General features: G+C 43.1%; 3 protein-coding genes across 6 annotated transcripts; all 3 read left to right on the forward strand.

Moving 5' to 3' along the window:
• The first annotated feature begins 2 nt into the window (after positions 1-2).
• ltb4r (leukotriene B4 receptor) lies at positions 3-3,968 on the forward strand. 3 transcript variants are annotated; one of them, XM_053415725.1, is made up of 5 exons: positions 3-124; positions 581-648; positions 1,388-1,928; positions 2,186-2,462; positions 3,030-3,968. In XM_053415725.1, exons 3-5 carry the CDS (start codon positions 1,438-1,440, stop codon positions 3,390-3,392), a joined length of 1,131 nt encoding a protein of 376 aa, XP_053271700.1. In that variant the 5' UTR covers positions 3-124; positions 581-648; positions 1,388-1,437; the 3' UTR covers positions 3,393-3,968. The 3 variants fall into 3 exon arrangements, with proteins under 3 accessions (XP_053271700.1, XP_053271701.1, XP_053271698.1); XM_053415726.1 differs by having other exon boundaries at positions 1,391-1,928; XM_053415723.1 differs by having other exon boundaries at positions 11-124; positions 340-648.
• On the forward strand, positions 3,676-17,954 carry LOC128430556 (solute carrier family 12 member 3). The gene is made up of 28 exons (XM_053416657.1): positions 3,676-3,684; positions 9,217-9,380; positions 9,787-9,922; positions 10,226-10,390; positions 10,475-10,550; positions 11,237-11,332; positions 11,584-11,723; positions 11,810-11,920; positions 12,002-12,116; positions 12,345-12,475; positions 12,557-12,641; positions 12,935-13,092; positions 13,220-13,327; positions 13,490-13,613; positions 13,704-13,805; positions 13,939-14,094; positions 14,208-14,307; positions 14,397-14,508; positions 14,726-14,860; positions 14,999-15,105; positions 15,207-15,283; positions 15,392-15,460; positions 15,659-15,763; positions 15,994-16,105; positions 16,590-16,676; positions 16,969-17,104; positions 17,419-17,486; positions 17,816-17,954. The coding sequence occupies exons 1-28, from the start codon at positions 3,676-3,678 to the stop codon at positions 17,952-17,954; spliced, it is 3,123 nt and encodes a 1,040-aa protein (XP_053272632.1).
• A 2,392-nt stretch (positions 17,955-20,346) lies between these two features.
• On the forward strand, positions 20,347-23,185 carry LOC128429878 (snaclec convulxin subunit beta). 2 transcript variants are annotated; one of them, XM_053415735.1, is made up of 5 exons: positions 20,347-20,459; positions 20,789-20,838; positions 20,966-21,034; positions 21,409-21,762; positions 22,161-23,185. In XM_053415735.1, exons 3-5 carry the CDS (start codon positions 21,001-21,003, stop codon positions 22,496-22,498), a joined length of 726 nt encoding a protein of 241 aa, XP_053271710.1. In that variant the 5' UTR covers positions 20,347-20,459; positions 20,789-20,838; positions 20,966-21,000; the 3' UTR covers positions 22,499-23,185. The 2 variants fall into 2 exon arrangements, with proteins under 2 accessions (XP_053271710.1, XP_053271711.1); XM_053415736.1 differs by having other exon boundaries at positions 20,357-20,459; positions 20,969-21,034.
• Positions 23,186-25,472: the final 2,287 nt, after the last annotated feature.

The raw sequence follows: 25,472 nt of genomic DNA on the forward strand, positions 1-25,472 counted from the left end.
CACCTGTTGTAACTGAGTACGTCCTGTCCCTCATAAGCAGCCTGTGATGTGTGGAAAGAGGAATATGATGTAAATCTGCCCAAAAACATCTGGTGCAAGAGGAGAGCGATGTGCAGCAGCAGAGGTAAGAGGCGAGGGATCATGTATCAACAGGATCTGGACTCTTTACCGGAACATTCACCACCTCACCCCTGGTGACGCCGTCTCCAGCCGTTCCTGCTTTTCCTTGAAAATGTTTCGCAACATTTCCTCCGTCGATATCTTTCTGTCTTTGGTCCTTTGGCTGAAATCTGCTTTCTGAGAAGCTTCATGTTCACTTTCGTTGTGTTTGTTTTCCAGACGACTGCCGAGCACACGACGCTCCTCAAACAGGAGCAGATGCCGTGTTGACTCTTTCCATAAAGCCGTGGTGCATACCAGTATCACCAGTAGTATTAAGGCACTGTAGAATGAAACGTGTGGCATGAACATCACAAGCTGTAAACTGGTTTCTTGTGGTCACCGGGTTTCCCCCTCACATGACCCGTCTTACTCAATACATCAAATCCTGTGTTTTCCTGTGTCGCACTCTCACATGTAGGAGGACGCCCGGTCAACACACACTGGGAACCAGTCACTGAACTGGATTCAACACATCTGCAGCTGAAGGTCAGTTTTTCAGTTTTATATCGGTCACAATATCCAAATATTCAGATTGTTTGGTTTCTAAAATCGGGTTATTCTTTGTTAAAAGAGTTTAAATTATTGTTTAAAAGGAAGAGCTTAAGTCAGCAGGTTTACTGGATGATTATACAATTTCAAATAATATATTTAAACATATTTCTATCATCTACAAAAAAAATTACATTTGTCTTTCTTGGTCATTTAAAAACAGATTATAATAATAATTATGAAAATACTAATAATAACGTTATTTACCTAAGTGCACAAAATAAGAGTTAATACAATGTAATTTAAAATCAAAGACAGCTAATTATTACATTTAATACATTTTACAAAAGTTATTTTTTGCAATAACACAGGGATCTGACAGTGATTATAAATACTGAGCTGCTCCATCCTATGACTTTACATTAGGGTTAGGGTTTCTGTTTTTCAGGTATTTTATTTAAACCTCTCTGACTTTCCTCGAACTCTTGACCTTACTTATCAATGTGATTAATTCATTTGACTTTGAAAGTGTAACTGATGAATACCTGTTCCTACCCCCCCTCGTCGAGGCAGCCCCTGACCTCTGACCTCTCTTCACTGTCGATCATGAGCCCTGAACTTATGAATTCATAAATCAAGCTGAAGAAGCTTATTGTGCAATGTTTGGCCTCCTTGCACATCCACATGTCACAAACCCTGATGCAACATATCCTGTTTCCTGCCTCTTTTTTCATAGAAGGGTTGAATCACTTTCAGACGTCGAACACAAACTCACAGATCTCTCTGATGGCGTCTAATATCACCGCCGCCGCCGCCCCCCCCCAGCAGTCCTCCCTTCTGCCCATCAGCGACTCAGCCCAGGTCGGCATCGCCATCCTGACCCTGGCCTTCGTGCTGGGCCTCCCCGGGAACCTGTTCGTGGTGTGGTCCGTGGTGTGCCAGGTGAAGAAGCGCTCGGTGACCTGCCTGCTGGTGCTGAACCTGGCTCTGGCCGACGCCTCCGTGCTGCTCAGCGCGCCTCTCTTCCTGCGCTACCTGGCTGGAGGCCGGGGCTGGGAGTTTGGCTCCGCGGCCTGTAAGCTGGTGCACTACCTGTCCAGTGTCAACATGTACGTGTCCATTTACCTGATCTGCCTGATGAGCATGGACCGCTGGCTGGCTGTCACCAAGCCCTTCCTGTCCCAGAGGATGAGAACCAAGCGCTCCCTGCTGGTTCTCCTGATGGGGGTCTGGGTGATGGCGTTCATCCTGTCCCTGCCGATGCCTTTCTATCGCAGGTGAGACTCAGATTTACTTTTCACCGTTCCATCTATTTTGCAATGTTTAGTTTTTAATGCTTGTTGCCAGGCAGAAGAAAGAGTTTGATATCTTTCTAAGAAATATGGATGAAATGGTCTCATTTCACTAGAAAGGACATTTTCCTTCTTTTAAATCTTGCAGATGGTTTTCAACTGTTTTGAGTAAATAAAAATATCAAATCTGATCTATTGTGAGATCATTTTATTTTATGTTCATGTTTGTTTCCCTCCTACAGTAATCTGAAGATCCCACGACTGAACAACACCGCTATCAACCTGTGCAGACCGTACCACTGGAAAAGCGTGGGTCACCAAGTGTTCCAGTACACGTTTGAGACCGTCATGTCCTGCCTGGTGCCTTTCTCCCTCATCAACACCTGCTACGCCGGCGTCATCTGCCGCCTGCGCAGCGCCGTGTTCCAGCGCCGAGGCCGAGGCAGCCGCCTCATCCTGATGATCATCGGGGCCTTCGCCGCGTTCTGGCTGCCGTACCACATCGTCAACATCATAGAGGTGATTTCATGTGTTGACATGAGTAGAGATATTGACCCAAAATATGATTGTGAAAAAAATCTAAACCAGACCAGCAGATAAATTATGAGCCTTTCAGAGAAATAGAGATTTCAGCATTTGCCGATATGGAAACTTGTGTTTTATAGAATAAACAATGCAGAAAAGTTTGACAATAGTTTCTTTATACAGTATTTTATGTTTTTAAATATTTTCTATAAATTATACTATAAAGTTCAGAACAAAGTTTATTTTCTTGATACAGATTCAATATATTGTATTTGTCTTTTCCTTTTCTTTACGGTAAAGTTTATGGTGAAACTGTAAAATGTCAAGCTTCCATTACAATTACATTTCGGCTTTAGTTTAATTTTTTTATTCGTATAAACACATTTCGGTCAACATATTCGTATTGGCCTTTTTTTTACTCCCTGTTCTGATCAGGCTCCAGAACAAAGTAAATACTGTTAAAAAAAATATTTTTCCCAAATGTTGATGCAGCTCAGTAGAAGAACAACACAGTTTAATATTTGTATGTTTATTATAATGTTTCCTCCCCCCCCCCCTCAGGTGGTTGGCCTGTTGCAGGGCAGTGTCTCAGTCACGGCTGCTGCTCACAGAGCTCGACCCAACGTCACCGCCTTCGCCTACTTCAGCAGCGCCATCAACCCCATCCTCTACGTCTTCGCCGGCAGCTCCCACATCCGCCAGGCCGGCCTGAGCTTCATGGGCAAGCTGTTCGACGACACCAACTCCGAGACCAGGACCGGCTCGACCTTCACCCGCAGCCGCCGCAGCAGCTCCCGGGACGAGACCACCGCCCTGCACAAGCTGTCGGCCAAACTGGGGAACACTTTCAAGAGCAAGAGCAAGGAGAGGAGCGGCAGCGGGGGGGCGGGGGAGACGCTCGCCAACCCGGAGCAGCTGGAGTAGAGCTGCCGCCATTTTCTTCAGACTACGTTTTTTTTTTTTTTTTGTTAATTAGGTCCAACCTGGGTTGAGTCGTCCATTTTGTATTTTTGAGCCTTGTTACGTCCCTAAGTTATAAAGTTATGAAACATTTGACTGAAAACTGTTTTGTGTCCCTGTGTGAAATCTGAATCCAGCTTGGGACTGAAATCTTCCACTAATAAGATCTGAATCAGTATCAATTATTTCTGACGTGATCATGGACATTTTTTATTAATTAAGTTGGATCCATGTCCCATTTGCTAACATGGAGGAGGTGGGGTTCACGACCTTTACCGCAGCCAGCCACCGGGGGGCGATGAGGAGGATTTGGCCTCACTTTAAGGGGGCTGTCTTGTCGTCCATTTTATTTTTATAACTTTACAAAATATTTGCTTCGTATAGCAAACATTTTATCGACATTATAATTTGAAATGTAAATCTAAAAATTATTTGAAGTGGGTTTTATCTAAATTATTTTGTGTAATATTTTTGTCTAGCCACTTGACGTTCAAAAGAAACGATAAAGTTTGTCAAATTAATAAAATGTTCACAGAGTCACTGGGATGTGCGAGTTGTTTGTGTGTTTTTCACAGATGTGTGAAAGATGCGTTGGACTTATGCAACGTTCAGCTGCATGAATGGAACATTGCATAAGCAGCATTTCCTGTCTTCACAGTTTTCTTCACTTTCTTAACACTGACCTTACACGGCCTCAGTTTCCTGCTCGATCTCCTTCACGGCTCAGACTCAGTGTTCTGTGAGCGTCACTGAACAAGTCAGAGTCCTAACTTGTATTCACACATTTATCAGGAGAAGCTCAAGTGTTACGGTTGAATAACTGAGATTTCACCATCACCTCTTGTATTTGACTTGCGGCTGAGTGAGTAATGGCCCTGCCCAGGAACCAGGAGGCCCGATGTGGCAAGAGTTCACCAGCTTCCTGAGCTCATCACTAATTATTCATGTTCTGCTGCAGGACATAGAAATTCATAATTTTTCAGACGGAGCCTGAGTTGTTTTGACTTTAACTTCTTTCCAGTTCAATCAGGTGTTTGGACAAAGGTGATTCAATTGTTTTAGTGCTTTGGATTTCATGTCTTCTTGGTTTATGGAAAGGAACAATGATAAAGGATAAACTTTTTCTTTCAATCATATATTCAGATATTGACTCTGTGTGCTCAACTTATTTATCTTGTGCGCACGAGATAAAATAAACATCTTCTGGGACTTCAGGGTCTCCATATAAATCGAATTGACTCTAATGTATTTTGTGTTTTATATATTTATATATTTGATCTCCTTTGTTCCTCTTTGACTTCTCATTATTTTAATTTGCTTATAATAAATCCATTGCAGTTTTCCTGGAATTTTGAAAACCCCAAATATATAAATGTGACAGAAACGGTGTCGAGGCTGTGATGTGAATCTCTGGCAGTAGATTGTTGACCAAGGTCGATCATTAGTTCCCGATAGAAAGATAAACCAGAGAGATGAAGAGAGGATGAAGAGAGGAGGAAGAGAGGATGAAGAGAGGAGGAAGAGAGGAGGAAGGGAGGATGAAGAGAGGAGGAAGAGAGGATGAAGAGAGGAGGAAGAGAGGAGGAAGGGAGGATGAAGAGAGGAGGAAGAGAAGATGAAGAGAAGATGAAGAGAGGAGGAAGAGAGGATGAAGAGAGGAGGAAGAGAAGATGAAGAGAGGAGAAAGAGAGGATGAAGAGAGGATGAAGAGAGGAGGAAGGGAGGATGAAGAGAGGAGGAAGAGAGGATGAAGAGAGGAGGAAGAGAAGATGAAGAGAGGAGGAAGAGAGGATGAAGAGAGGAGGAAGAGAGGAGGAAGGGAGGATGAAGAGAGGAGGAAGAGAGGATGAAGAGAGGAGGAAGAGAGGAGGAAGAGAGGATGAAGAGAGGAGGAAGAGAAGATGAAGAGAAGATGAAGAGAGGAGGAAGAGAGGATGAAGAGAGGAGGAAGAGAAGATGAAGAGAGGAGGAAGAGAGGATGAAGAGAGGAGGAAGAGAGGAGGAAGAGAGGAGGAAGAGAGGAGGAAGAGAGGATGAAGAGAGGATGAATAGAGGAGGAAGAGAGGATGAAGAGAGGATGAAGAGAGGATGAAGAGAGGATGAAGAGAGGAGGAAGAGAGGATGAAGAGAGGATAAAGAGAGGTTGAAGAGAGGATGAAGAGAGGAGGAAGAGAGGAGGAAGAGAGGATGAAGAGAGGAGGAAGAGAGGAGGAAGAGAAGATGAAGAGAGGAGGAAGAGAGGAGGAAGAGAGGAGGAAGAGAAGATGAAGAGAGGAGGAAGAGAGGAGGAAGAGAAGATGAAGAGAGGAGGAAGAGAGGAGGAAGAGAGGATGAAGAGAGGAGGAAGAGAGGAGGAAGAGAGGATGAAGAGAGGAGGAAGAGAGGATGAAGAGAGGAGGAAGAGAGGAGGAAGAGAGGAGGAAGAGAAGATGAAGAGAGGAGGAAGAGAGGAGGAAGAGAAGATGAAGAGAGGAGGAAGAGAGGAGGAAGAGAGGATGAAGAGAGGAGGAAGAGAGGAGGAAGAGAGGAGGAAGAGAGGAGGAAGAGAGGAGGAAGAGAGGATGAAGAGAGGAGGAAGAGAGGAGGAAGAGAGGAGGAAGAGAAGATGAAGAGAAGATGAAGAGAGGAGGAAGAGATGATGAAGGGAGGATGAAGAGTGGAGGAAGAGAAGATGAAGAGAGGATGAAGAGAGGATGAAGAGAGGATGAAGAGAGGATGAAGGGAGGATGAAGAGAGGATGAAGAGAGGATGAAGAGAAGATGAAGAGAGGAGGAAGAGAGGATGAAGAGAGGAGGAAGAGAAAATGAAGAGAGGAGGAAGAGAGGAGGAAGAGAAGATGAAGAGAGGATGAAGAGAGGATGAAGAGAGGATGAAGAGAGGATGAAGGGAGGATGAAGGGAGGATGAAGAGAAGATGAAGAGAGGAGAAAGAGAGGATGAAGAGAGGATGAAGAGAGGAGGAAGGGAGGATGAAGAGAGGAGGAAGAGAGGATGAAGAGAGGAGGAAGAGAAGATGAAGAGAGGAGGAAGAGAGGATGAAGAGAGGAGGAAGAGAGGAGGAAGAGAGGATGAAGAGAAGATGAAGAGAGGAGGAAGAGAGGATGAAGAGAGGAGGAAGAGAGGAGGAAGAGAAGATGAAGAGAGGATGAAGAGAGGATGAAGAGAGGATGAAGAGAGGAGGAAGAGAGGATGAAGAGAGGAGGAAGAGAGGATGAAGAGAAGATGAAGAGAGGAGGAAGAGAGGATGAAGAGAGGATGAAGAGAAGATGAAGAGAGGATGAAGAGAGGATGAAGAGAGGATGAAGACAGGATGAAGAGAGGATGAAGAGAGGATGAAAAGAGGAGGAATAGAGGAGGAAGAGAAGATGAAGAGAGGATGAAGAGAAGATGAAGAGAGGATGAAGAGAGGAGGAAGAGAGGATGAAGAGAGGAGGAAGAGAGGATGAAGAGAGGATGAAGAGAAGATGAAGAGAGGATGAAGAGAGGATGAAGAGAAGATGAAGAGAGGAGGAAGAGAGGATGAAGAGAGGATGAAGAGAAGATGAAGAGAGGATGAAGAGAGGATGAAGAGAGGAGGAGCAGCCAGAGAAGAAGGTCTTCATCAGAGTGAGTGGACCTCTGACAGCAGGAAGCAGTTTGAACATCTAGCACAGACCTGTTGTGTAAAGCAGAAGATTCTCTGCTGTGGTTTGTTATGACCTCATTTTGGATTTTTAAAAAGAGTTTGAGACACAAATAATAAAAAGAGGCGTGGTCGGTGTTATTGAGGTTTGAAACCAGCGTCACTCGGTTTCCTCTGACGTCGTCCGCTGCTTCGACGACGCCCACCCTGCATCACGCTGTTTCTGATTGGCCGAGTAAAAGACGCTCTGTCTCTGTCTTACCCTCCAGGACCAGTGGGGATATTTGTAATGTCAACATCGTGTTTTCAAACTGAGCACAAAGAGCGCCCCCCCCCCCCCCCCCCCCCTGATCCTGACGAGTCATCAGTGTCTCCCCCCTCAGGCTGTCTGGTGAACAGCAGGAGGGCCTCTCCAGGAGCTGTGGGCCTGTTTGTTTACATCATGCAAATCAAGCAGCAACACAATCTGCAGTGGATTGAGGAGTTTCTTCTCTTTGAGACAACACACACAGACACACAAACACACACACAGACACACAGACACACACACAGACACACAGACACACCCACAGACACACACACACAGTACCTTGTCCATGTGACCCCTCGTGACCCCTGAGGTGTGCCTGATGTTTTCTAGTCAACGAAGTGTCAACATTGTCACGATAACGGATCCATTCAGGTTCACAGTTTGTTTCAGGAGCAGAAGGAACCAGATGATCCTGATGCTGGTTCTCAAATCATCACACATCACCTCAGCTTGCTCTCTGTCAACTGTGGAAATTAATCTGAAGACATAATAATTCATCATTCCATTTTTTTTGCAGTGTAAATAAAACTTAACTGAGCAAGTTAAAAAGGATCTTACATTGTTTAATGTAATTTGAAGGACAGAATGATATTTCTTCACCTAGAAAAGTTGGTAAGGATAGAATATTGAATAGAAGGAACGGAGTTGAATAGGCCAAACGCTATTTCCTGTGAAAATCTTAATAACATACTAGATTCTTCCTCTTATTGACAAATACAATCAATAACAAAACACTTGAATCCTTTGTCTCAACCTAGAACAAAAAAAATCAGGGAAAACTAATTAAAAAAGGTAAAAATTAATGATTTCCAAACTCCAGAATAAGACATGCTTCACAGTGATTGATGAATAAAGATCCCAGAACGTAACAAATCTGAATTTTGGTTCAAAACAAACTAAAATTTACATTTGTGTCATGAGCTCGTCAGAAAATTAGAAATCATTTACAATTCAAAGTGTGTTTCTTTCTCTTTTTTTGGCTTTGGCACCAAACCACCCACTTGCTCCTTTGTTTACCCCAAACTCTGCCAACACTGCGACACGACACTTTGTGTGTTGTGTGACAAAGATTTATTTTCCCAACAGCTCCAGAGACGAGATCCCAAACAGAATAAGTTACATGTTAAGAGATTGTGTAACGTTCTGTCATCGTTTGTTCCTCAAAACTTCATTTAACACGTTCTTAATGGTTTTAGTGAGCAACTGTCTTTACTTCCAATTTAACTGCTTTTAAAATGAACTCCAGCAAGAAATCTTTGTGTGTGTGTGTGTGTGGGATGGATGAAGATGGCAGGGGATATCCGCCTCCTCCTCCTCCTCCTCCTCCTCCTCCTCCTCCTCCTCCTCAGGTTGGGATATAAACAGTGTTGGTGTGAATCTGTTGACGACGACACACTCACCCGGAGCAGAAACCACTTGTGAGTAATCAACACTTATTTTAAAGTTTCTCTTCTTCACTGAAAAAATAAAGCGAGTTATTATTTCAGCGTTATAATGTTAACAGTTTCACGTTGTTAACTGACCACTTATCGTTAAAAGTCCTTATTTCACACTTTATCTTTTTGTAACAATCATCTTCTCACATTGTCTCGTAAGAGTTTCTATGATGTCATATCTAAAAGCTTCTACTATAGTGTGAGAAGTCATTGTTAATTGATATAACATCTATAAGAACAAGATGTTTAATGAAGGAGGCAGATGTCTTATATAAGGTGGAAAGCTTCAAACGCAGCTGGCTGTGTAGAGCTGCTGACTTTCCATCAGACTCAGTTGGGATCTCGGACTCAAGGAAACTAATTGACATGAAGTCACAATAATGATGAATCAGCTCCTCTCTGTCTTTGTGCTGTCTCTCAGGGATCCAGAAGACCTGCTATGGGACAGTTCACATCCAGAGGAGGCAGGCTGAGCTCCGGCGTCCACCCCCGAGTTCGCTTCTCCAACGACGGGGAGGGACGGCACAGGTTCCCGGAGATCTTCCAAATCCCATCCACCGTTTCGGCCTCGGACATGGAGTCAAGGTCTGTGTTGATTTTCAGTTTCCAAATCTGAAAACCTCCCATTTTGAATCCAAATCATTCTTCACCGCAGCAAAAGCTTGTGTGGCTGAAAGTCTTTAGGAATCAGACAAACTCAGATTTCATGTAAAGTGCAGAATTGTTTCCTGTGTAGTTTGTGTGAAGTGAAACTAACACAATGACTCCAGATGGTAAGTTTATAGATGAAAGGATGAATCACAATAGAACATCATTGCTGTTACGAGAAGGTTTGACCCACTGGAGAAAGTTTGTTATTCTTTGTAACTCTGAAACCTAAGATCGTCGCTGCCTGATTTGAACCTTTCACGGTTTTTCCTCCGCGTCCTGACGCCTCATTTTGCAGCGTCCAGCTCTCGTCTCACTCTGATATCTGCTCTGACTTCTCCAGTGACTCTGGGCGTCGGGGCTCGAGGGTGGAGCTGCGCAGGTCCTCCGTCTTCAGCACCTTGGACCTGGAACACTACACCAGCTCAGTGCCGTCCAGGGGCCGACCTTCTCTGGCGGACCTCTACAACTCCTTCTATGTGAGACTCTGACCTCTGGGGGCCACACACCTCACAGCCACGTCCACATAAACAGACACTTGTCTCGTAAAGACCTAATCAACACAATCGTCTAGCTTTTGTGTCTCTTCATGGACAAACTGGGCACTTTATTCTTTTCCTGCAAGAGGTTAGAACCAAGTGCTATTGAAAGTCAACATGTCCAGTCTCATAGACCGGTGTATTCTCTTTTTCTAAAAGTTGTGTTAAATGAGATTGAATATTCAAGGTTAAATGTTGTGTATCATTGAGGATTGAACTGGATTGTGTTGTCCTGCTTCCCAGGGAAGCTCAGAACATAACGAGGTGTGTGAATGGGGTTTCCCTCAGGGGCTGGAGGCCGGAGACGAGGCCGCCACCACCAAGACAGCCGATGTGCCGGTCGCCCACAATGTGGACGGCTCTCAGGGGAACACTGCTGGTAAATTTGGTTGGATGACCGGAGTCATGGTGAGTGTGTGTGTTTGTGTGTGTGTGTGTGTTTGACTGAATGTGATTCAAGCTGTGTACTCAAGCCCTTCTCTCTGGTCTCAGTTCCCCTGCATGCTGAACATGTGGGGCGTCATCCTGCTGCTCCGCCTCTCGTGGATCACGTCTCAGGCCGGCATCGGTGAGTTGTTTACCTTCATTCCTCCGACAGACGCCATCTTGCATGAGCATCACGCTGGTCCCTGTCCTTCAGGACGACCCACAGCGTACCAGCGGCAAACCAGATGTTCTGTTATTGTGGCAACAACAGTGAACGTGTGGTTAGGATTGTGGGACGATCATTGGTTGGGCCGGTTTGGGCCAATCTCGAAACCCATCTGCTATTGTCTGTCAACGTCCGGCCTCCGGGGGTTTCGGTGCAGACGGTGGAGATCTGGAAATCTGGAGATGGAGAAAGATACGACATCCAGGACGGGGCTTCTCTGTCTTCTATTAGCTTCTATAAGGGAAACACCTTGAACCAGTGTTTTGAAGGTGACACTCGAAGGAACCAGGCATTGCAGGGTGGTGCTTTCCAGGTCAATTTACCATAACTTAGCCATAAACCGCCTGTTTCACCAGGTAGCCTACAATACGTGTCTCAGGATAATTCAGATGTTTAATCATCTGGATTTGAAATTAGGACCAAATCCTCACGTTCCACGATAAACAAGTATCTGGAGTTTGTAAACTCCATGAAGACGTACGTCACAGTCGCAGACAGATAAAGTATCAGGAGCTCATCCACCATCTTTAAAGAGTAAGAACATGATAGTTTTGATGATAGTGTTGTAATAATGACGAGCACCTTCCTTCGTCTCATCCCAGTATTGACCTGGCTCATTATCCTGCTGTCCATGACGCTGACCTCAGTGACTGCTCTCTCCATCTCCGCCATCGCCACCAACGGCAGGGTGACCTCAGGTCAGTCCCCGTTCCACTCGTGAATACGTAAATGTGCTGAAATCATCTTGTGTCGGACATTTGGAAAACTACATTTGCTTTTAGATTCAAATTCAATTTCTCCGATTGAGCTTCTTCTCCTTGGCCTCATCTGATATTGATCCCAGCTCTCTGATGTTTGAATCAAGGAGACATTCCAAACTTCACCTTGATCTGTGTGTTAGATCTTTCTGCCGATGACAACCTCATGTCTTTGTCGTCCCTTTGTCCAGGTGGTCTCTACGTCCTCATCTCCCGCTCGCTGGGTCCTGAGATCGGCGGACCAGTGGGGGTGCTCTTCTCCTTCGCCAACACTGTGGCGTGTGCGCTCAGCACTGTGGGCTTCGCTGAGGTGGCCAGTGGCCTGTTGCAGGTACTGAAGCTGCCTCAAGCACTCTCCAGTCGTTTCTATCAGCGTTGAGAATATTAACACACAAACAATGTGATTGTCGGCTGCAGGAGTTCGGTGCCGTCATGGTGGATTCAGTCAATGACGTCCGTATCGTGGGCGTCATCACGGTGACGGGGCTGCTGCTCATCTCACTGGCTGGAGTGAAGTGGACGTCCAAGGTGAGGACATCCCAACACGTCTCCGGTCCTTCACTGTAGTCTGCAGTTTGTGAATTAACTCGTTTCTCCTCTTCTCTCCAGACCCATATCTTGTTCTTTATGTTTGTTTACATGGTCTCTTTCTCCAACTACTTTGTGGGAACGCTCCTTCCTCCCGGTCCAGAGAAACAGGCCAAGGGCATCTTTGGTTACCACGGTGCGTTTAGGCTGCTTTCTTATTGTTGTATATTGTTTTATAAGAATCAAAATCATAAATTTGATAAATGTCTAAATGTTTTGCAGCTCTATTTTTATTTATCTGTTCCTGTAAGTTGTACAATAAGAAAATGCATGACATTGCAAGCATACCTTGCTCAAATATCATGAAATGAATACAATATAAAGGTAGACTTGTAATTTAGACGGTTTTCTTGTTCATATCCAGGTGACATCTTGATTTCTAACTTGAAACCATCCTGGCGAGGACCTGACGCCTCCTTCATCCAGATGTTTGCCCTCTTCTTCCCCTCCACCATCGGCGTCCTGTCTGGAGTCAACATGTGTGGAGAACTCAAGGTACGAGGGATAAGCTTCTTCCATCTCAGCTGCCAACAACCACCACCTGAATGTTGACTGGGATATCGTTTCCTTTGGCAGGACTCTGCCTCGGCTGTCCCTAAAGGAACCATCCTGGGGCTTTTCTGGACAACAATCAGCTATTTAGCTATTTCTGCAACCGTTGGTAAGATCGAACTCCTTCAGCTGCTGCGTACGTCCGGTTCAACGGGTTTGTTTGAATCACGATCCTTCACGATGAAAGAGCAAGAGCCCAATCTGCAGATTCTGAACTGAGACTTGGTGGAGGGAATGTTTTATATATCTCAATATATAGAACCTCCACCCAGAAAATCATCTATTCCAGACTCCAGAAACATTACAAACATGAAGTGAACTACACAATGTGTGTGCAGTCGTTCAACAAGATGTAACTCTGTGTTCTGAAGCTTAAACTAAAACTGACATTTTTGGACGTAGCTTCGTGTGTCGTACGAGACGCTTCAGGAGATATCGCTCACGTTCTGTCTGGAAACCTCACTGAGAGCTGCGTGGGTCTGGGATGTAACCTGGGCTGGAACTTCACCGACTGCATCGAGTCGCAGTCATGTGATCATGGTCTGGCCAACACCTTTAAGGTACCCTTCTAAATGCCTCTTAATCTTAATCTTCTGTCTAATGCCTTTAACTTCTGTTCCCTTGCTTTTTTCCCGACATGCTTGTGTTTAAAATAATGTGTTCATAAACGTTATGGATATCCTTCAGGTCCCGGGCTACGTGGCGGGTTTCTACTACCTCAACACCGCTGGCGTCTTTGTAGCCACGCTGTCGTCTGCGCTCGGCTTCCTCGTCTCCGCTCCCAAAATCTTTCAGGTGAGAAACAACAAGATAATATGGATGATCAGCTTTGATAAATTGTCGATTGTTTTTCCAAATCTCCCAAACTCATGTTATCAGAGGAATGTAAATGTCGTAGCTTGAAATGAACGTTAATACAGTGTTTTACAAATCGATATTTTCCTCTTCTTCTGCCAGTGTCTGTGCAGAGACAACTTATACCCGTACATTGGATTCTTTGCAAAGGGTTATGGGAAACATGATGAGCCGCTCCGGGCCTACATCCTGTGCTACGTCATTTCCGTGGCGTTCGTCCTCATTGGTGTGTCTCGTAATCGTATAAATGTATTTGTGTTATTGATATTTAATATCCAGCCTTCCTAACGTGGTTCTCCCTCCGGTGTCGCCGCAGCTGAGCTGAACTCCCTCGCCACATTGATCACCAACTTCTTCCTGTGTTGCTACTGCCTCATCAACTTCAGCTGCTTTCACGCCTCCATCACCAACTCCCCCGGTGAGTCGCCATTTATCAATTCACCGTGAAACCTGCAGGACCTCCACGGGGTCACGACCTCTCGTTGAAGCTCCCTGATGACGTGTGAGTTTAAATGTTTAAATCCTCCCTTCCTCACTGTCGCCCCCTTCAGGTTGGAGGCCATCGTTTCAGTTCTACAGTAAATGGACGGCTTTGTTTGGAGCTGTGATCTCTGTGGTTCTGATGTTCCTGTTTACCTGGTGGGCGGCGCTCGTCACCTGCTTGGTCATATTCTTCCTGTTCGGATACGTCAGCTACAACAAGTCCGGTGAGCGTAAACAAACAGAAGCTGGGGTTTACGATTTTTGCTGTGTTCTGAAAACAGTTCAAATTTGATATATTTGGTCTTTTTCTGACTCGTGTGTATTCTAAATCCCTCAGAGGTGAACTGGGGATCTTCGGTCCAGGCAGGTTTATACAACACGGCTTTGTCGTACTCTGTCTCTCTGTCGTGTGTGGAGGATCACATCAACAACTTAAGGTGAGCAAACACACATTCCTGTCGTCCTGTAGAAATGGTTCAGATGTTCAAAGGTGTTTTCTGATGCTTCTATCTCTGACGTTCATCAGACCCCAGTGTCTGGTCCTGACCGGGCCCCCAAACCAGCGCCCTGCACTGGTGGACTTTGTCGGCACCTTCACTAAGAACATAAGCCTCATGATCTGTGGAGACATCATCATGGTCAGTCGTCAGATTCTTTTCTCCTCCAAGAAAATGTTGAAATATTAATTCATGAAATAAGAAGGAGGGATTGTGCCTTTGAATCAAAGGATGGTTCCAAGTCTGAACATCCTTCTTATTGTTTTGGACACAATTCAACTTGAGCCTTTTTATCTTGATTTGAAATCTTGATTAGAATGATCTTATATAACGATGTGTGTGGATCTGTTGCCTTCAGGAGCAGGACAGAGAAACTCGCCCTCAGAAGGCCACCGAGCGCTTGGTGAAGTGGATGAACCAGAGGAAGGTGCGCTCGTTCTACACACCTTTCAGTGCCGACTGCCTCAGAGCTGGAGCAAGACACCTGCTGCAGGTACAACGTTTACTTGACAGATCCAGCAAAACGTTGTTTTTATTACACATATTCAAATCATCCAGCTTCTCTCAGTATAGATTTTGACCTCTATTTTCCCAAAACGTCCGCTGTGCTCTTTGCTCTCATTGGTTGAAGGCGTCTGGTCTTGGGAAGCTGAAGCCCAACACTCTGGTCCTGGGCTTCAAAACCAAGTGGAGGGAGAGTTCTCCTGAAGGAACTGAGGATTATATCAACACCATAAAGTCAGTGGGATCATATCGACTGCTCTGTTCTCTATAGAGTGAGCATTTCTTATCAACCTCATACTTAAACTTCAATCTCTTCTTCCTTTTCTTTTCTCAAGTGATACGTTCGACTCCAACTACTGTCTGTGCATCTTGAGGATGATGGAGGATGTCTTTGACCAGATTCATTACGAAGGTTAGAAATCCAGACTTTCTTCTTTACTTGTTCCAACACCAAGATATGTTTGTCTAATGTTTAATTGAATACAAACCATCGGTTAAGGCTGTAATGTCTGTCCTCCAGTGAACCAGGGATTCGAGCCTGATGAAAGAGTGGACAGTGAAGACCAGCAGTCTCCTGGTAGAGAATCAGGTGAGGACTTACTGCACTGTAAAGATTTATGGGTTTTAATCTGCTGCGATCGAACCAGGTGAACACGTTCATCAGGTCAAAAGTTAAGGGAAACATATCAGTGCTAATTGGGGTACAAAGGGTTAGAACACAGAGGAGCTGCTGCTGGATCCATCATGGGTTCCATGCTCGGCTGATTGTCCTGCTCTGCTCTGTCAGTCGACGACACCTCCACCACAGGGGACGGCGACCAGATGAAGACAGTGTTTCAGGACGACCAGGGCAAGAAGACCATCGACGTCTACTGGGTGGCCGATGACGGAGGTAACTGACACCAACACACTGATCTGCAGCGGGGGGGGGGGGGGTTCTCAGGATGGAGGTGAGGGGCGGTGCAGCAGGCAGCGTTTCCAGCTCATCGACATCTTTTCCTCCTGAGTAAACCAGAGGATTTCTCGAGTTCTGCTTGTATTTTGGCCGCTTATTAATTCATGTGCATATTAAGTTCGCTCCTTCATCGTTAGCCACCATCTCCCCCCCCCCCCCCCCCCCAGGTCTGACTCTGCTGGTGCCGTACCTGCTCACCAGGAGAAAACGCTGGCGCCACTGTAAGGTCAGGGTCTTCATCGTGGGAGACGAGCACAACATGGAGGCCGCACGCAACGAGTAGGTTTCCACGTTTCACCTTCTTCGAGGAGACGAGCTCTGAGAGACACGATTCATCTGTTCACTGATGACATATGACATGATAGGATTATTATCTTATCAGAGACATATCTTCATCTGCGTTTATGTTTGCTGGTTTGAAAACTGTTGTTTTACAAACTCAATAATACAGAATAGATGTGCAACATCTTTTACTTTGCATTGAAAGAAAATGTCATATTGGTTTATAACTTTATCTACAGCTTATAATTAAAGTTTGGTTAAACTGTAAAATGTCAAACCTCAATTACATTTATCTTTAAGTTTCATCAAACGACATTTTAGGAATAACCGCTTATTCTTTGTCAGTATTCATTTTGAGTATCAAAAAACAAAGTAGTATTTAGTGTAATACTTTAGTGTTTTCAATTGGACATGACAGAACAGTACACAACATGATGTTCAGTGTAATCTAATCTGATCTCTAATTATTCCGTGTTTTTAGGATGATGTCATTGCTGACGAGGTTCCGTCTGGACTTTCATGATGTCATCGTGATGACAGACACCGAGAAGCCGCCGCACGCCAAGAAGTACGTCCACAGAAACCCGACGTTTAACTACGCCTTTGATTCGGAAAAGACAAATTACAAAACCTAGAACATTTCTGAGTCTGTCTCATCCTAGTGGTAGATACAGGTCTGGGGATTTTTTTTGTTATGATCACGTAAAAATCTAAAGATGAATAAACAGCAGATGGATTTAAACTTTTCACTTTATGCAACATTGGTTAAATAAATTAATCTGCATTGTACAATATGTAGAATTCATTTCTGCCTTTCACAGCAAAGTGACGTGTGTCCTGTTTGTCTGTTTGTGCCTCAGCCTGAGTAGGTTCCAAGACAGTGTCGCCCCCTTCAGGCTACATGAGGAACAGCAGCAAGACGTCTCAGTTCAGGAGTTAAGGCAAAGGGCCCCGGGGAAAATATCTGACAAGGAGTATGAGGCCTTCAGACTTAAGGTGTGTGTGTGTATGTGTGTATGTGTGTGTGTGTGTGTGTGTGTGTGTGTGTGTGTGTGTGTGTGTTTCCCTGTGTTGTGTAACTTATGCTTCTGTCAGACCTGCACTGAACTCTGGATGTAGAGATGCTGTATGTGAGTTTGTAAAAGTCAGAGTCGGTTGCTTTGGACAATTTGTTCCCCTGGTAAAGAGTCAGTAAAATGACTGTGTCCTGCTGCGTCCTTCACGTGTGAGGGACAAACTTTGGTAGATGTCCGGACGGGGTCGTCCTTGCTTCAGTGTCGGTCTCTCACTCTGATTTCCTCTCCTCACAGTCTGAGAGAAAAGTGCGACTGAACGAAATCATCCGGAGGAATTCCCGACAGGCCACTCTGGTGCTTGTGTGAGTCCAGTTCACACGTGTGTGTTTCTCTGCGCCGCATTACAACTTCATACTGTTTTGTTAAGTTCAAACAGAAGAGAGATTAGTCATCATATTATATATTAATAGTCATGTGCTTCGACTTTAATCGTGAAATGTCCATTTGATTCTTGACACTATGACACTATCTTGAAATGCAAAATGGAGAAGAATCTTAATTCTCTCACTTAATTCTCTTCCATGAGTTCATTTATGTTTTAGTTATTTTATATATAGAGCGACAGTAAAGTGCTGCACAACAAGAAACCTCTCCAGATCCTTTGAGTCCTGATTGTCTCTCGTCTGTCCAGGAGCCTCCCGGTGCCGCAGAGGGACTGTCCCACAGCTCTGTACATGTCCTGGTTGGACACGCTGACCTGCGGCCTGCACTGTCCCGCAGCCCTCATACGAGGAAACCAGCAGAACGTCCTCTCGTTCAACTGCCAGTGAGCGAGGAGTCGGAGGGATGGACGACTCTCCCGGAGGCCGAGAGTGTGAGATATAAGAAGTCACAACAGTGGCCTGGGAACAGAAGGAAGAACTCACAGACACCAGTGATTCATGATTTTAAATGAAAGGATGGGTTCACACACCAACAGCCTGTGAGCCTGAGGTACACACAACACTCGTGGGAGCACAAAGTCCTCGTGAAGCCACGTTTAAACTCATTACATCCATATTTGAATCTGCTCCAAATTCAAGATTCACGAGGTCCTTGAATTCTTCTCTGAGAAATCAAGAAAAACGAAAAACGCTCGATCATGCGATGGTACGAGAAAGTGATTGCCTGATCCATATCTGAAAAAACAAACAGACAAACAAACAAACAAACAAACATATCACGGATGATGAGGTGATGTTAAAGCAGCACTATGTATCCTCCACAGAGCAACAGCGCCCTCTGCTGCCACATGTGGTGATTAACTCTGTTTGGCTCCGTGTCCAAGGGATTTTCATGTTGAGGGAAAACGAAGCTTATCAATGTGTCCTCTGTCCTGTGTGTCCTCTGTCCTATGTGTCCTCTGTCCTGTGTGTCCTCTGTCCTGTGTGTCATCTGACCTGTGTGTCCTCTGTCATGTGTGTCCTCTGTCATGTGTGTCCTCTGTCTTGTGTGTCCTCTGTCCTATGTGTCCTCTGTCCTGTGTGTCCTCTGTCCTATGTGTCCTCTGTCCTTTGTGTCCTCTGTCCCGTGTGTCCTCTGTCCTGTGTGTCCTCTCTGACACACAACTGAACGCTTGATATTACCCATGATCCTCTGCTTCCTGACCCTGAAGAGCTGCTTCTGTAACAAATCCACCAAACTCTGTTCAGAATTCTTCATGTTTTATCAGTTTCCTTCTGAACGTTGGAGATAAACTCTGGTTTTAATAACTTCAGAGAGTTTCTAACTGATCTCAGTTCAGCTTCTTCTCTCAGGAGATGGAACCTATGAGGGAAACTCTCTCTTGTTCACACTCACACATCAGACTCACTTTCAGGTAGAAGGTGTCTCAGGGATGTTTCACATTCCGTGCTGACGGATCCGATAACAAGTTGGCAGCTCTGAGTTCACACCTCGTATTAAAATTCATCTGCTGTGATCAGATCTCACTTCCCGTTGCTACATGCAAATAGAGACGCACATCATTTCTGTTCGCAGGCAACAAATGATGTTGTTTTTAACATGCTGTCCTCAAAGAAGATATAAATGTGTTTGTTTCATCCAGGTTCTGAGATGATCACGGAACAAAAATCAGTTCTTGTTCGATGTTTGTGACAAGATCTAAAATTCATCAGTCCGTTTTTCTCCAAAGGCCATAAAGAAGAAAATTGTGTTGTTTTATACACGTTTATTTAAGATTCTGTATCTTAAGCTTGTGTTGGGTTAGTCACCAGGTTATAGAATGAAGATTGAAGAGAATTAAGAAGAAAAAAAACTAAAATTATTAAAAATCAAACATAAATGAACAAAATTTAGAAATGAGCCCCTTGAATGACAGTGATTAAAGTATTTTTATTTCCCCTCATAAGTCAAAGTATTTCTGATCGTCCTCTTTCTGACAAACTGCAATTTTGACAAATGTACAAATGTAATTTTATGTGTATATGTTTTTTAAATAAATTGTCTCTGCTTGTCGGCTGCTGAACAGGAAACAGTTTTCCACATTTGTTTATGCCTTTGTGTTACTCCATGGAAATGATGACCTCATCGTCACTGGGTCCTTTTCTCACTAAGGTCCTTCTCCTCCATATTTTAATATTCAAATGATGATATATTTGTGACTACAATACACAAGTCATCAGAGTGAAGGAAAGGAATTGTGGTTGTAACTTTATTAATCAGCTGATTTCTAGAACATTATTTGTTTTACAGATGCAATAAAACATTTAGACGAAATCAAACCGTAATATGTAAAAATATGTGGGAAATGTAAAAATCTGACTTTATTTAAATGAAAACTTGAGTGTTGAAAAAAGTGTTAATATTTACTGCTGGGATGTTGCAGTCGACTCAGAGGTCAGAAGGTCATCGTCCTTCCTCTAGTTCTCCGGTGACTCTTCACCTTCATTCAGACCATTTTACATTTGTGTTGACGTGTTGGTTTTAACATTTTCTCTCATTTCAAATGTTCCTGTTCAGTAACAACTTTTGTGGTAATATATGAAAACAAAGGGAAGATTTTGAAGTCAGAGTGTGAAATAGAAAATAGACATGTTTTGTATTTAGATTGTTTAAACAGAAAAGGGATCAGATGTGACATATAAATGATTTTAAAACATGAGAACATGTGTAACGGCGTCAGCGGCTCGCCCCCCCCCCCCCCCCCCCCCCCCGGTGTTTGTTGTCACAACATGTAAATCACATCTGTTATATTTGCTTTTCAAATGAGGCTCTGAGGATCATACGAGAGGTGAGTGTGAGTTTAGAGCTGCTTCACTGAGACCAGCCGTCAGCACCGAGAGAAGAAACCACCAGTAAGTTAAACTCTTTTATTCACATATACAAGACAAATATTTATAGCAGATAACATTTTGCTACTGTAATAGCAATAAGATGAAGTATGTAAGAGTACACACACGTCTATACTTGATTTAATAAAGTCTAATTGCACCTTTTACAGTGGTGGAAGATTCTAATACAAATATCACAAAGTGTTGTCTGATTTTTATCTGCTCCACAAACAAACACACTTTGTTCTGTTGTGTTCACGTTTGAGATGAACGACACTGTGTAGACATCCCGTTTGAAATCTTTCAGCTAACCCTGTGTTTGTCTTATTGTGTGTTTCACTTGTGATTGACAGACATCGAACGCACAACATTGCAATCTTCCAGACAGGAGCACAAATTCCAGGTTGTTGTTTTGCACATAGATTTTAATTTGTATTTTACGGAAATTACAAATTGTTCAAGGTGAAATGAACTGTTCAAGTTACAAACTGTTTCTGAGTTTGTAGAGTTATTTCCTTTTTGTGTTTCAGCAGACTGAAACAATCTGTCGTCCAACGCAGTGAAGATGCAGTGGAGTCTGTTTCTGCTCATTCTGATGGGTGAGTGCGTCATCTCCTCAGCTCGACAAATACACAGCACAACTTCATCTGTATTAGTTTGACCCCCGGACTGTAAAGAAAGATGGACGCCATGACTGCTCCGCAAAACTGAAGCCGAAGCCCCCTGGTGGCGGGCTGCAGTATAGGTCTTAAACCCTGACTCTTCTAAAGATGTTTTTTCCAAACACACTGATGTTAAAAGTTTAGATTTAATAATTTAATTCTATAAATTAAAGCGGTTGTTCCATGACCTCACTCTGACTTCAGTAGAAGTCAATGAATGGAGGAAGTGAGATGTTGAAAGTGATACTCGTGATGAAGATTTGGTCTTTTTATCAGCATCAATACTGAATAATGTTTTCTTCTATTTGTAGGTCAGTGTTTTTTCGTCATGTGTCGCCTCTATCAATACAAATTGATTAAGCAGGAAATGAACTGGACGGAAGCTCAGAGTTACTGTAGAAGTCATTATATAGACCTCGCCACAGTGTATGACAGAAAACACAAGAAACGCATGAAAGCCATGGAGCAACTCTCTGGAGGAGACGCCTGGATTGGACTGAACCGCAGAGGAAACGTAACCACCTGGAAGTGGTCAGATGGGAGCAGTTCCACGTTCAGACTCAACAGTGTTAATAAAGCGTCTGGTGGTAAATGTGTTTCGACTCAGTCAGGAGAATGGAGCTCTGCACCCTGTGATGACAGAAAACCCTTCTTCTGCTATAAGGGTGAGTGGAGAGTTTGTTTGTGCCTCTGTTCATTTGTTAAATGGATTAAAATAATTTACTCAACTGATTTTCCACGTAAGTAGTGGATATGGATTTAGTTTTTATTTGCTTTTCTGACAAATCAATCTTTCAGGTTTTATATTTCCACCATGACAACTAAACGATGATGCGTAGGATTGTTCGGCCTCTCTCTGGATAAAAGATGATCACCTTTTCATTGCTTATCTGGAAACGGCTTAAAACTATTAAATTAGTAATTCTTTTCAAAGTAGACTGTCAGACATTCTGGTTTAACCAGAAAAAGTCCAAGCAGCTACTTCAGTGTTGAACTTCTTAATATTATTGTGATGCTTTTTATCAGAGGCCATGATGAGCAAATCCCTGTTTGTTCATGACAGATAAAATGAAACTGATCAAACAAGAGAAGACCTGGGAGGAGGCCTTGGATTACTGCCGAGAGAAGCACGATGACCTGGTCTCCATCACCGACCAGAAACAGCAGGAATGGGTCAAAGAGGAAGTCGGGCAGGCCGGGACTGACTTCATCTGGCTGGGGCTGCGCTACACCTGCACCCTGAACATCTGGTTCTGGGTCAATGGTGAGGTACTCAACTATGACAACTGGAATTCAACACAAAGTCCTGACTGTTACTCTGCAGCAGCCATGAATACAACAGACTATAAGTGGGTCAAACAGATGGATAATGAGACGTTTAAATTCATTTGTGTCAAATAGAAAGTGTTCAACCCACCTGACCGCAGTGGGGACACTTTTCATAAATCTGGGGCATTTTTTTTCTTTGCTACAAAACTCTATGATACGATACTGCAGTACTACAATATCATACAGTATACTACAATACTGTATGATACAATACTGCAATACCACAATATCATACAGCATACTACAATACTATATGATACAATACTGCAGTACTACAATATCATACAGTATACTACAATACTATATGATACGATACTGCACATTCTGCTCTCTGGGTTTATTGAAAAGCAACATGACAAACGTAGAAATTACTAAAAGACATTTTTTTGCTTCTACGTATTTAAAGAATATTTAATCTTTTCGTTAACATCTGGTGATGGTTATAAAATGTGTGATACTGTATTTTATTTACTCTGATATTAATAATATATATTTCTGCAAGCTCATGTGAAGTAATAATCGTCTTTTGGGATAAACCATGATCCTGGCTTACCCGGACTTCAATGTGTGAAACAGCTGAATGTTGTGATTCTACAATCAGGTTTGTTTATTTAAAATATGTTGATTATCCTGAAACCTTTTGACTCAGCTTGAGAGTTTTCTTACACAGATTCTTAATCTTTATTAAAGTAGAAAACAAAGACTGTTTCTGATTTCACTTGGTTTGTTGAACGTCAATAAAGAGCTTGTGAAAATGTGCCGAGTGAGTCGTGGGTTAATCTTTAATCTAAATCTGGATCTAGTGAATTTTAAATATTAAATATTACAAATATAAAAAATGTAAATATGGTTCCTTTTGGCCCTTCTAGTTTTCTCTATGTGCACTGGCGTCCTAATTCATTGTATAAAATAGTTTTCCTTCATCTTTTAAATGAATTGTTATTAGAAAATAAATTGTAGATATTTTGTTTCTGTTGAATAAAAAGAAACAAAACTGACACTCAACAATATCACATCATGGCAAAAGAAACAAATGAATAAACTCAAAGGTATTCCATTCCATTGTAAGTGAGGTATCATCTGTGTACACCAGGGGGCGCTCCGGGTGACACTTTCTCTCTCTCGCACTTTTCCAAAAGCGCGTTTTCATCAAATAGTGATTGAACTGAACGCTGGATATTACCCATGATCCTCTGCTTCCTGACCCTGAGGAGCTGCTGCTGTAACAAATCCACCAAGCTGTTCAGAATCCTTCATGTTTAAGTTTCCTGCTGAATATTGAGATAAACTCTGGTTTTTAATAACTTCAGAGTGTTTTGAACTGATCTCAGTTCAGCTTCACTCTTCAGCTGCAGCTGGTTGTGACAGTTTGTGACTCTCAGTCAATTTCTAAAATTCATCAGTCCATTTTTCTCCACAGGCCATAAAGTTGAATTGTGTTGTTTAATAACCGTTTATTTAAGATTCCCTATCTTAAGCTTGTGTTGGGTTAGTCACCAGGTTATGGAATGAAGACTGAAAAAAAAAAGCAAAAACAAAATCTTAAATTATTAAAAGTCAAACATAAACTAGGACTACGTTGTAGCACTAATGGGCCCGAGCACAGGCAATTTCAAGTCTGTTGTGGTCGGTGAAGAGAGAGCGTTCGATGACCTAGCGCTCGTCTATGCATGCAAACGCTTCACTTCCTGTAGCCAGCAGGTGGCGCTATGATTTTAAGTCATGCTGTCTTTGTAGATGTCATCAGGTTGCGACTCTTGTCTTACATGTCTAGTATGGACTCGATTGGACCGAATATGTCCAAGATAAATAAGCTTGTGTGTTGATGGTGTGTAATCAAACTTTGACGCCATGCCACGGTCACATGGTGTGACGGAAAATCTATTTTTGAATAAGTTTAAATGTCCATCTTGTAGTGTCGCCTGATCCTGGTTGCAACTGTTTCACACATATCTTTTTCTGCACAGATTCTGTTGAATTTCCTGTCCATTAAATGCAACCATTGAGACCAATGAGATGGTTATTTTGATGTGTGTGAAATGAAATGTGAATGCACAGTCATATTTTTACGCCATAGTTAAAAGTAAGTGTTTTTCTGCATTAGATGCATGCCGGCATTGTCTTTGATCTCATGTTCTCTGTATCTCTTTCATCGTGATATTGAATCCTGATGGTGCAAATGGATAATGCAACATGTTGTGATGTCTTTTACTAAATCATGCTCATGTTGGCATCTGTTCCTTGTTCCAAGTGGTTGGGTCAATCACTTTCATGGCCATCCAGCTAATGTTCGTTTGTAATAGACAAATGACAATAACTTTTAAAGGTAAATTTCTGTGTCAAGCTGTATTATACGAATATTTTTTTCCTTTAATAAATGCAATGTTTTATGCATTGAAGCATTACAGCATTGTCTTTGCGCTCATATTCTTTGTATGTCCTCCCTCCTGATGGTGAGTCCTAATGTTTTCAATGGATCTAACAACAAATGGTGATGTCGGATGTTGGATCATGAACATAGTGCCTCCTGATCCTGGTTGCAACTGCTTCACACCTATCGTTGTCTACACAGATACTGTTGAATTACCTGTCCATTAAATGCAACCATTGAGACAAATGAGATGGTTATTTTGATGTTTGTAAATATATTGTGATAATTTAATAATATCCCGCCATCGTCTTCATTTGGGTCTTCACACTTTGACGCCCCACCATTGTCACACGGTGGGACGAAAAATCGATCTTTCAATAACTTTAGATCTCCATCTTGTTTTGATGACACTCAACTAAATTTTAAATTGATCTGATTAAAGCTCTACGACAAGTACATCAAAGTAAAAATATGGAATATGACCAAAATGGCCACTAAATCCAAAATGGCTGGCTTCCTGTTGCAATTTTCATAATGCTCCAAGAGGCTTATTTCTAGTGTTTTTTTTAGTGCCAGGGCTGCCCTTTAGGGGGCGCTAGTCAGTTATTTTGCCTCGCCCATTCCTTAAAACCATCTGAATATCTTCAAGGGGGGGGGGGGCTGTTGATACACACA

This window comes from Pleuronectes platessa, chromosome 23 (assembly GCF_947347685.1).
Source record: "Pleuronectes platessa chromosome 23, fPlePla1.1, whole genome shotgun sequence".
Classification (NCBI taxonomy): domain Eukaryota; kingdom Metazoa; phylum Chordata; class Actinopteri; order Pleuronectiformes; family Pleuronectidae; genus Pleuronectes; species Pleuronectes platessa.